This window comes from Pongo pygmaeus, chromosome 10, assembly GCF_028885625.2.
Source record: "Pongo pygmaeus isolate AG05252 chromosome 10, NHGRI_mPonPyg2-v2.0_pri, whole genome shotgun sequence".
Lineage (NCBI taxonomy): Eukaryota > Metazoa > Chordata > Mammalia > Primates > Hominidae > Pongo > Pongo pygmaeus.
This window is the reverse complement of record NC_072383.2, coordinates 15,781,782-15,794,687: the sequence shown is the minus strand read 5'-3', so window position 1 is coordinate 15,794,687 and position 12,906 is coordinate 15,781,782. Positions and strand designations below refer to the sequence as shown.

The window sequence follows — 12,906 nt, the reverse complement described above, 5'->3', positions numbered from 1 at the left end:
CTTTCCTTCTGTACCTCTCTGGCTGTGCCTTCAGCTTCTTAGATTCCTTATTTGCCTGACATTAACAATCGGTGCCTCTCAAGACCCCCTTCCAGCCCACTGCCCTTCACTCCCTTTCTCTCTGCTAGGGGATCCCATTCACATCTCCAGGCCTTCCATCTCCTCTACCCTTCAGACTCATATCAAGTACCTGTTTTTGTTTGTTTATTTGTTTTCAACTGCTTCAAACTCAAAGGTCTACCACTAAACCTACCATGTCTTATATCAGTCATGGTCCCAGCAGGACACTCAAAAAGAAAATCCCAGGGAATGAAATGAAGGGATGGACTAGCCAAAGGGATCAAGGTTTGGAGCAGAAATAATGTATTAAGCATGGAGAAAACATACTTAGGATCTAGAAGCAGGGAGAAGCTATTGTTCTCAAGGGATAAGGACAGAGAACTGTTTCAGGAATTTGGCCAGAACATCAGCCTTGTAAGAGGGGCTGACTATAGAATTGGAAGAGAGAATGAAGCCACTGCCTAATGGGGGCTGGCCAGGGTGGAGGCTAGGAGAATAAATGATTTGATTTCTCCCTCCTTCTAGCAGTAATCTTTGGCTAGTGCCTTCTATTGGCCAAACTCACTAGGAGCCAAAGGGCAAGGGAACAGGAAGAAATGGTCCATAGAGGGACACTTCCTGGCACTGGGCACAGTGGAGAGGTGAGTTGATCTCGAGAGTAGACTATCCAGCACAGTTGATCTTGAGAGTAGACTATCCAGCACACATGCTATCTTGAGACCGCTACTCTTCCAGGCAAGAGGGTTGGTTACCAAGAAATTACCCTACATCTTGCTCTCTCCAATTTCCCACATCTAATCAGCCTTGCCAATGTAGCTATTTTTCAACATTGCCACTCTTTTACTGTCTGTCAGCCTAATGCCAGTGTTTGTCATCTCTTAATTGGATAATTTCAACAATCTGCTACTAGTTTAATTCTTCCAGGCTTGCTCTACCTTTGGGATAGCCTTTCTTGTAGGCAAAGAGCTCTATCTGAAATGCAACTCTTACCTCACTAATGCCTTGATTAAACCCTTCGATAAGGCCTCTTCCCCTAGAGAATACAGAGATCCTACTTTCTGGCTCAGCATGTAGAAGTCTCCCTGATCTGGCTCCTGTGGCTTCATTGCCTTTGATATATATCTGCATTTTCCTAAACTCTGCCATGCTTTTCACAACACTGGGCCTTTGCTTGTGCAGTTTTCTCTGCCTATGTGTGTATATATTTAAACCTAACTCGTACCTATGCTTCAGGACTCAGCTCAGGAATCATCTTAAAAGAAATCATTTCCCAAACCACTAAATAGTTAAGTGTCTCTCCTCTAGCAGCCCACATTTTCATCCTTAAAACAAAACACCATATTCTAATGACCATCATCTGTGTCCATGTTCCCACTATGCCACTGCCAGGGACTCAACTGAGTATTATCCACTTCTGTACCTATAATATCTAGTAAAATTCCTGGCACATACTAGATGCTTAATGGATGTTTGATTAACTAAATGGAATTGAGCAGTGAGTCTTTATTCTGGAATACAAAAGACAGTATTGAATAAGAAAAGGAGCTTCTCAATCTTTCCATTTTGGCATTGGGGAAAGATTGGTCAGCCAAAAAATGTTTATAGGATGCTCTTTCAAGGAAACTAAAAGACAAGGAAAGGTTAATTATAATTAATGCCAGGATTCAAAAGCAGGAATACTAGAGTTTATCAAAATAGAATATTGATTCAGAAAGTAAGTACAGAGAGGTGGGAATCAGGCTTCAGATAGGACCGAAGACACAAAGGGCACTGAAAATTCTTTTGAATTCTCTGACATCTGGTTTGTACATGCCAATCACAAATTCCTATGGGTGGAACCAAGAGAGAATCACAAGACACGTATCAGCACAGCAGGCTCATAATTGGTCTCTGATATGGGTTAAAGGTAGAGAGAACCGGGGTCAGAAATTCCTCTGCACTTAATTTGGTCAATGGTGGGTAATAATGAAGGAACAGTATTGAGAGCATGGTAGAGTCATATGACGCCTTTCCTCACCCGTTATATAAATCACTGATATTAAAAACTTAATGGGCAGAAAGAGGAAAATAAAACAAAGTCTCAGTTTTCTGAAAACAGTAAAATGAAATAGCACAAAAAAGGGAAACATTCATCATTTAAATCTCATATAGATTACTATTAATATAATTCTGATCTTGCACCACTACTTGTAGATAAATTGCATTCCTATTCTTTTAATTTGCTAGTAAATGTACCAAAAATCACATTTAAAAAAAGGTTTATTTAGTTTAAATTTTCATTAAGATAGAAATAGTTTTGTTAGAAAAATGAACTGTGCAGCATTCCTATTTATAAAGAGTGAAAAACCAAATAGAGTATTCGATAAGAAAATACATTTATTTGCGTATAAATAGAATTGCAGTGTATTTGTTTTCATCAAATGTTTTTCATTTCATTCTCTAATTTTCCCTATATTCATTTTCTTACAGAAATTACCATTCATACTCATAATTTGCAATACCGCTCTCAAGCTTGAAGTCCTATTTCTGATTCTCTGTTTCTGAAATATTTTTCCAAGCAAATATCACTTTTCTCCCTTTCATCTCAATTTCCTGAAAAAAAGGAAAGAAAAAAACCTTTTATCAAGAAATCCCTGCAACCTTGTTTCAAACATCTTCTGTTTGTTTGGTGGTTTTAAAATATTCAGAAGAAAAAGGAGCTGGCCTTTAAGTAACTAGAATGTCTAAGGAAAGAAGAAATCTTTCACTGGGGAATTAGATGCTGAAAGAGTTGCGAACGCTTTTCTGGCACAAGGATAAGATATGATCCTACTCATAGAAATAAATTCAAAGGCACAATGTACAGAGGAAAAAAAAATCTAAGGATTGATGTTCTGAAGACCTAGAACAACCTTGGAAAAGGGAAACATTAGGAGTAATCGGTGATAGCAGATTACATGACATGAGAGGTGTTTAATTAAGGAGGTTATTCACATATACTTTTTTTTTTTTTTTTTTTGAGACGAGTTTCACTCTTGTCACCCAGGCTGGAGTGCAATGGTGTGACCTTTGCTCACTGCAACCTCCGCCTCCCAGGTTCAAGCGATTCTCCTGCCTCACCCTCCCGAGTAACTGAGATTACAGGTGCCTGCCACCACGCCTGGCTATTTTTTGTATTTTTAGTAGAGAGGAGGTTTCACCACGTTGGCCAGGCTGGTATCGAATTCCTGACCTCAGGTGATCCACCTGCTTCAGGCTCCCAAAGTGCTGGGATTACAGGCGTGAGCCACCTCTTATTGGCTGATAGAAACCCTATGGGACCTGCTGGAATCAATAGCACCAGGAGAAAAGGAACCCATTCACACTCATCCCAATCCATTCACACTCTTGCTCACTTTACTTGGGCCACATTAACCTTGTTTGGGTTCCTCAAATCAATGACACCAGTGCACAAAAAAAACCTTACATACTTATTTGAGCAAAAAGAGCTGATATAATGGGTATTTAAGATGTCTATAGAAGAGTTCTATAAGAAATTGGGTTATACGACCTTGGATTAAACACTACCATAGGTAAAACCAAGACCAGGGTGTAGAAAATACTTCATCTCTTAAGGGTGATGTCTGACAAAACATTAGGAGGATTTCTACTAGGAACACAGAAACCTTGGTCAGTTCTGGTTGGTTGTGGTCATAGGGGAGTGGTGATGTGGAAGAGGAGGCAAAAACATTACCTGTATATCTGGGTACTAGCTGAAATTGTAGGTCACCCATAGAGGTTAAAAAAATCAATTTCCCCTAGTATGTCATTTGCTACTTTTTAATTAATAACATTAAACAGAGGTGAGGCAACATTAATGAATAAATGAGCAACTGAGAATATTACACTTTTGGGAAAAATAACACATTGATATTTTAATTTATGGTTTTAATAAGATTCTAATATAAGTGATTGGTAAATTTTTTACTATTTGAATGTAATGAGTACATTGTAGTTATGATTATTTAACTCCCATAATGATAATTTTCCTATATTTTCCTTAAATATGTGTTCACAAGTCAATATTACAATATTTCATAATTCTCAGCCAGAGCTTTTATATAATGCAGAAAATTTAGATCTGTTTATTAACCTTCTGTTAAATTCCTAACACCACATACTAGCACCATGGAAGATAGAAATATTACAATAGACATTCCTTTATTTCAAAAATATTTACAACATATTTGGAGTAATTAAACGAAAACATTAAGTGCTTTACAGTAAAGCTCATCATTGCACTGGGATATGTTTCTGAAAATGCAACATCACTGGAACTGTCTACGGAGAGGCATTAAATTAGGGGGAAAATGAGAACTTGTGGTGATTGTTGTTAAGCCTTCTATTGTGCCACACTGCTACCAATTACAATGTTTTATGTAGGTGCATCAACTGTATCTGACATCAAACATTCTTTTACAACCCCTCAAGCCTCAAGTTACAATTATATTTATACGCTTCAGGAGTAAATCTGCTTATAAGTTTAAATACCTTTAAGTTGGATATTTAGATAGTAGAAATAGTGTTACATTTTAAAATAAAGTACAACTCATATTGTTTTTAATCAGTTATCCACATAAATGTGCATTTTCTTTTGGGCCAAAATGAGGCAGAGGTGTAATGTGTATTTTCCATTCCTTCATACAACAATAGTCTCTCACAAAACAAAGAACAAAAGCAAACATATGTTCACAGTGGGAAGGATTATTACTCGATCATCTGTAGAAGCATGGCCCAGGGAGCCTTTGCCAACCTACTGGGGATGTCACATGTAAAAAGGTTTCTCCAAAAGGTTGGCAATATGATTTATTAAAGGAGTCAGATGACATGGGAGTTAAGGGCAGCAAACTTCATTGTGATGGAAAGGATCTAAGCTGCTCCAGCAAAATGAAAGGATTATGGTTCACCTGCCAACACTGTGCAATTTATGGATGAAACCTCAACCACAAAAAGTGAAACTTCTTTGTGTGTGTGTATGGGGTTGGGAGGGGAAACATAGGAAAGGAGAGAAAGGCAGACAGACCATGGAAAACAGATATTTCCCCTGGATAAGAGTAGAATGGCCAGTATCATAACACTCATGTATTATAGAATTAAATATAAACCTGTTTCAGAAAATACAACATTAAGACTTTTTAAATTTAATATTCTTTGACGATATCTCTGGTAAAAGCAGAAATAGAAAGAAATAGAGAGAAGGGGTTAAAAAGGGACACATGGCAAGCCCTTGAGTTTAGGAATATATTCCAGCTGACTACTAAAAAGCAACATTTCAGGGAAGGCCAACTTCAAATTCCTATGATGTCATATTCCACGATTTGTACCTTAGTAGACAAAGTACTTATACTGAGTAAACTGATACAGGAAGACATTTTCTAGGAGGGCTTTAGTAAAGATAGGACAAGTGTAGGAAGTTACATTTCTTTCACTGGGAATTATGGGAAGACGCACAACAGCGAGGCTCGCCAGATAAATACCTCACTTGCATTCATCCATAGAAGACTTTGAAATTAGTAGCCTTCAACTTAATAACAGAATTCCATTTTTTTCTTCTATTTTATATACACCATCAATATTGACATAAAAATAAAAATTTTCATAACCAACATGGTGTTTAGGCAAGATAAATTATGCAGACATTAGCTTCATAATGTGCAGTGAATGATTTAGAGAGTCTGAGATGCCCGATTATATGTGCTCATCACTGCTCCATGGATAAGGAATGACGGCACAAAGACCTTCTTGGCCAGTCACATTTAGTCTCCCTCAATGGAACTGGTTATAGCCATTCATACACATTCAAACTTTCCTACTTTTCCACCACTGATATCCAGCTGCTTATTTTTGAGTTGTGGAAAATGTAAAGCTATAAATTAAGCCTCATACTTGAATTTCTCTGTCTTATGTTCCTTCAGAATTTTCACTCTTATATAAAGGATACACATATGGAGTAGTGAAAAATGTATTAACTATAGTGAAAACTATGGAAATTATTTTGGCAAGGGAGAGTTGAGAGAATGTTTTATTTCTGACTCGGCACACGTGGAACATTTTGGATTTTATTATTAAGATACAGTTAGCAGTTTGGTATTTAATAATGAATTTTTTCTCATCCTCCAGTCACCACCTGCTTGAGTAGATCTATTTTACTGGCACTTAATCAGGACCTTTAATTCAAAAACATCTCCAAATTATAAAGAGATTATACCATATGTCCAATGCACCATGGAATATACTATCCCCTAAATGTAAGACATTACACTATGTGCCCAATTTACCACTTTGAACAACTCTTGTCAACTGCAACAAAATAGGATTAAATGAAATAACATATGTAAAATACCTAAAAAACCGGCACATAGAAGATATTTAATATATACAGTTTTTTCTTTTTTCCTCTGATATAGTTTATATTCAGGTGACAAAAATATTACATTCACATAAAATAAAGGACAATGATTTTTCTTACAAAGTTATGTGTCCCACTACAATAATTATTATTTAAATGGCAAACTTTGCCAATGTATTTACTATGGAAGCAGTTTGCCGTAATTTACATTTACCTGCAATGTTCAGGAATATACCTATTATATGAAGCAGGCTGGACCTCTATGACAATCACTAACGTTTTCATTACACCATCACTAACTGCATTTTCTCATTCCAATATCGAGTTTTAAGTCAAACAGTGGCCACATTTATTTTATTTTAATTGCAAAACCCTACCCCCACTCCCAACCAAGTCATTCTCTTATTTCTGGAATTATCTCATTATGAAGAACTCAAGCAAAAACCCGCAGTTGTGTTAAACATTAGGTTTGGATCAGATGTCATACATATAACTCTTAGCTGTTGCTCGGTAAAATGCGTAGTGACTTGGTTTCTAATTTTTGGTTCGTGACAATTATTGCATAGGTAAAATAGATGTGACAGTTTGATAAATAGTTAGAAAATGACTAATAGACAACCTAATAAGTCTAATGCATTTGTGATGTGTACGAAAGAACAACCTCCTACAGTAAAAACATATAACTGAGCTTATTATTTACCATATTTTAAAATTAATGATTATTGGTAATTTAAGAAAAAACGTTAAAACATATTAAATATATTTTAAGGTCTTACTTAGGCATTCTGTTGCTGTTTCTCCCTGAATTTTTTTTCTATTTTTCATTAAGATAAATGAAAATATGGAATATTTAAAATTAATGCAGTTCTTAATCCATTGGTCCTGTTCCATTATATTCTTTTTAGGCATTCATAATTAATGGTGCATATAAGCAAGAAGTGACTCTATAATAAGAAAACCTTTGGATCCATTAACCTGGCATCCATTTCTAGGGTAGGTATCACTGTGGTCCTGAAAGGACAGCTCCGAGTCACCTGTCGACATTCTTGAGTTTGCTTTGCGGAGAGGGGAAAAGACTAACGACAGAACTAAAGTAGATCCACTGAAGACATGAGTGATAGACAATCACTTCAGAACTTCACATCGCCGTCCAAGAAAACATCTAGCTGACATTTCTTCAAAAAAATTTATGTACAGTATAGTTGTCAAACTGATTTTTCAAAAGCAACTCCTTTGCTTTTCATTTTTCTCAAAGTAAAACCTCAGGGTAGCACATTCCAAAGAAGATACGAAAAAGTTAATTATTATGTATTTTTCCACCATTAAACCTAGGGGTAATATCATCTGTAAATATAGTGGAGAAAGTCTAGAGACTTTTTAAAAGGAATTGTAAAGATGTTGATAGGAGTTGGGGAGAGGAATCCTTCCCAAGCTCTACCTGACACTCCTTATTCAAAGAAAATTCTGCCCTAACGTAGCCCTGGCAGTCCATTTGTGACCAGGGAGCTCAGTCTCCCTCCATTCTCCAGTGTATAATTCCAGCAGTAAGGAAAATTAAGACAAAGCAGCCACACATTCTGTGCGAGGGAGGGCGGAAAGGTTAAGCAGCGTTGGGGTGCAGTGGAAACCAGAAAAGAAAGTGACCTCATTTTGCCTGAGAAAGCACGATCCAACAAGCCCACCTTTGATGTGGATTTCAGCAGCGATAAAAGAGCACAAAGGGCGAAAGCCGGAGGGAGCAAACTTCCCTTATTCTTCCCCCCGCCCCCCTACCTCTCAAGACCACCAGGAACACGCACACGCAAGGACAACAAAGCGTGCGCCCAGGCTGCACGGCAGGCGCTTCCCGCGGCTGGGCCATCGTGCCCTGGGGCGCGCCGCTCCCAACGGCAGAGCGAGGGCGCCGGAGCGCGGCTGCCGCCCGGACCGCTAGGAAGGAGGGGTGGAGGAGCTCCCCTACCTTGAACAGCACAAAGAGCCAGAGCAGAGGCAGGAGGCGGCGGCCGCCGTGTATCCCCGTGGGCAGGTGCCCCATCGCTGCGCGGACGGGGACTCGGGGGCACGGCTGCGCTAGCGGACTCCCCCGGCGGCGGCTCACAATGGCGAACTGGGGCTGCAGCCTCAGACCCTGGGCGCCGAGGTTGCTCCTGGCGAGCGCATGCTGCCTTTCCAGTCCCCCTGCGCCTGCTCCCTTTCCTCCTCTGCGCCCGGGGTCCTCCAAGAAGGTGCCAGGCGTTGCTGTTCTTTAATGACTAAGGATGGAGAGGGTGGGGATTGGAGTGGGCGAGGCTCTGCCGCCGCCACCACCGCGGCTGCCGGAGGAGGCGCGGGGTCCGCGTGGTGAGCGAGAGGCGGGGACCCCGCGCCCAGCCCGCCGTGGTCCTCTGGCAGCAGGGACACTCTCACTCTGGCTGCCGACCCATAAAATGACAGCAGTCTCCCAACCCTCCGCCAGGGTCGGCCCGCTGCCTGCTACTGCTGGACAGCCCCCATTGCAGACTCCGCCTCAACCCTTCCCTCAATCTCTGGGTCTCAGGAGTTCTGAGGGGTTTCCCTGACCCCTCGTGAGCAATCCAGGCGCCAGATCCCAGTTCCCTCTCAATCTTCCTACAGCTGTACTCAATTGCAGTTATAAAGGATCAATAACAGTTGGGTAGTTGTGACTGTACAAATAGTGTGTAGTGTGAGTGTGTGAGTGTGTGTGATAGGAAGGGTATTTTCTCTCCTTCCCCACTGCTTCCATTCTCTCCATCCCATTTCAACACTCTCACCCTCTCCGTCCCACACTCACCCAGGAACAAATAGCACAATTATGTACGTTTTCCATTTGAAATCCGCAGTTCTTGTAGATTTCAGATTCTCTTTTGATATCAAAGTGTGTCGGGTCACCTGAAGCTGAATATAGAAGGGGGAAAAATCACAGTATTTCCCATGTATGACCCTTGAACAACACGGGTTTGAACTGTTGGGTCCAGTTATATGCAGATTTTCTTCCACCTCTGCCAGCCTTGAGACAGCAAGACCAAACCTTCTTCCTCCTCCTCTGCCTGCTCAACCTGAAAAGGATGACGTTAAAGACTTTTATGATAATTCACTTCCACTCAATGAATGTAAATGTATTTTCTCCTCTTTATGGTTTTCTTAATAATATTTTCTGTTCTCTAGCGTACTTTATTGTAAGAATACAGTGTACAATACATACAACACAAAATGTGTGTTAATCAACTGTTTATTATGTTATCAGTAAGGTTTCTGGTCAAGAGTAGGCTATTAGTAGTTAAGGTTTTGGTGAGTTCAAAGTTATATGTGGATTTTCAACTGCGTGATTCTCTGTGTTGTCCAAGTGTCAACAGTATGTACAGTTATATTTTTTAACAATTATCTGTGAATAATTTTACTGGGATGTTTTAGAATCACAAGCAACGACTTTCAACCTGTGGGTCCCCAATCTACTACTTGTCTCCTTTTTTGTTATGTGTATTTTTTTAAAGATAAGTCTGTCGAAATCAACTCTGGTATGCACTGTTCAGATAGAAATCATTTCTTATTGTCATGTAAATTACCCTTGCTGTGCCCTGTCAGTATTGGAACTTATTTATACCTGAGACATGCTTGGGCAACAGGGGACAGGAAAGGCCACCCTGGTCGTGGATGTAGGTGTTCAGGCATAGACTTTGTCAGTCACACAGCTAGGGAGTGGTGGCCTGACAAAAGGATCCAGAGCTGTATTTACTCAGCATTTGCTGCATGAGCAATGGCCAAACACTAATCATATGGTCGTTTTATGTATGTGTCTTAAGGAAGCTTTAGATTGAATATATTTACATAAGTGTGAATATGTACATATACACATATGTGTATATGTACATGTATATATACATGCATGTATATATACATATATACACATATATACACACACGTGTATATACACATATGTGTACATGTACCTATGTATATATACATATGTGTGGTACATATATGCATATGTACACATATGTACATGTATGATACATATATGTATATATGTACCAAATTTCATATGCATGAAATATGTACCAAAATTCATATCCATGAAAATATAGAATGATGGTCTGAATTTATGTGAGAATATTATCCTTGGTGTCTTCTTTTAGAAGATTTTTTTGTTTTCACCTTCCCATCACATGCTCTCTTCAGGTCCCTCATGTCCACTCTTCATTGGTTTGGACATTTTCTTTCTTTTGAGAAAATGTTAACTGCTCCTCCCTCCCTCTGGGTTAGACTTATGGGCTATCTGAACATTTAATCCTTGGGATTGCACTTATAGGAACTTTGGTTTAATATGTTTTCTTTTTGTTTTGACGCTCCTGAAGCAGCATTTTATTCCCACTCGCCCTCAGAAGTGGCTGTAAAGTGATCTAATCTCTAGAACGTAACGTATGTATAGGCCAAGGGCAACAATCACACTCACAGGATGCCAACAATTTCTCTTTGGAGTAGCATTTAGTTTTAAAATGTGTCTGTGAATTATGGGTCTGTATGATGATATTCATTTGTGTGTATGCGTATGTGTGTGTGTATACATGGATATAGCCTTGCCTGATGTGTGTAGGGCGTTTAAAGCAGTTCTGATAATAAATTAATTTTGTAAATGCTAAAAGAACTTTCACAATGAGGCACCCTTTTAAATAATCATATTTTGCTGCATCTTTCTGTTTTTCTCTTAGTCATACATCACAATTTGTTCAGCTCTTTCTGTCTTTGTGCATATATATATGTGGACCATTTTGGAGGAACAATAACTGTAAACAGTAAGTAGTAAAGCATTAGTAATTGGCATTGTTGTTATTTTATTAGTAACATTGTGGTTAGATGGGCTGAAGACTGAAAGTATTATTTTATAATCACAGAAAATTTCCTCTCTAGAGAAAAGTATTTTACATTGCTATTGCTGGATAAAATACTTTCATTTGTTTTTATTGCACTCAAACCATGACAGTGTCCTAGAAGAGACTCTCATAAAGAATGTGAATGCTGTATCATCCGCAGTGTGGGGTTTTCAATTCATAGAGCATGTTTTGTGTTTCTTTGAGCTATTGACTGGTTTTTCAATACAATACTTCCAAAGTATGATAAATCTTATTATGCTATTTTCAAGACTCCAAATCAACAAAACAGCCAGGGGCAACATACAGTGCATATAGTAATTTATGTTTCACCAATTGCTTCTACATATTGGTCCAGATTTCATTATGACAACCACACTATTAGGTAAAGAAGGCTGAGATCGTTATCACCAACTATTTTCCCCTAATGCTACTTTTCCTGGAGAAAAAGTAAACACAGAAAAATAATAATATCTCTTACATGCCATAAAACAAGCATTGAAAAATAAGTTCTCACAAATTGAAATAAAGCTCTCTACTTCCTTTGAAAATTATAAAAAGGTGGTTAATGATCATGAAATTGGAAGAAGGTCTTTTTAAAATCTATAGGAGGCTTGGTTTTTACCAAGAAAAGCGATCTTTTCCTAAATACGTAGAAATGTATCTTTGCCTAGGTGGTTCACATCTATCTCTTCTATAGAAAAGCAAGCACAGACACAGAGAAGCAGCTAGAATCCCTGTGAGAGGTTTAATGAGGAGTCAAATGGAACTCTTACGGTGCCCTTGCCAATGAGGCTCAATTCTGTCCTCCAGGGACCACCTCTAATGTAGTTCAGTGTGTTTAGTCCTGGCTTCCACTACTGAAATAGCCTACGAGGCTGTCAGCAGTTTCAGTATTAGATAATTGTATTTATGGGGGATGCTCAATGACAAATAATTTACTTTATATGGAATAAAAAGAAAAATTCAAGCAATTGATCTCTAGACTCTATTCCACTGGAAAACTAATAGCCATTCAGTTTGTTGTCCATATCTCACATGTTACAATTTTTATAGCATATGAACTGTAGATTATCTGTATTAAGCTCTTGGAAGAAAATGACCAGGAAGCATTTTGATGAGCATTTGTTTTAATTTTTTCTCTTGATGAGCACTGGTTTCTTACCTAAATGATGTGTTGACAATTCATAAGTTTTGTGTCTTTCAAAATGAGAATGATTGACAGCCCTCAGGTGAATGGCATGTTCCAACTGCCAAGACTTATTACTCTTGCTACACTTGAAAAACAGTGGAAATATGCTAAAGAAGGTCATTTTTGCTTTTACTTGGAGGGTCTTTTCCCATTATATTCCCCCCTCCCACCACAAAAGATTCCTATTAAGAGACCTATCTTATTTGTACTTCACTCTTACATGTTTTAAAGAAAATCAAATAAGAATATTGCATTACAAGATATATTTTACAACACAAAATTATATACTTAAAGAAATAAGGAAACATACATAGAAAGTGTGAGCAGACATGCAGATATACATCATTGGCCACAAATTACAGGCTATAGGATAAACAGCCTTACATTAGAAATGCAGATTGTTGTGTTTTTAGATATTATAC

At 38.5% G+C, this 12,906-nt stretch overlaps 1 protein-coding gene across 2 annotated transcripts in view; it reads right to left on the bottom strand.

Moving 5' to 3' along the window:
• PTPRO (protein tyrosine phosphatase receptor type O) overlaps window positions 1–8,720 on the bottom strand; it is a 284,178-nt gene extending 275,458 nt beyond the window's left edge. For both annotated transcript variants that reach the window (XM_054445142.2, XM_054445143.2), the window contains exon 1: window positions 8,388–8,720. In XM_054445142.2, the coding sequence (XP_054301117.1) occupies window positions 8,388–8,462 (75 nt within the window). In that variant the 5' untranslated portion in view covers window positions 8,463–8,720. The remainder of the gene's footprint in view (window positions 1–8,387) is intronic.
• Between the last annotated feature and the right edge of the window lie 4,186 nt (window positions 8,721–12,906).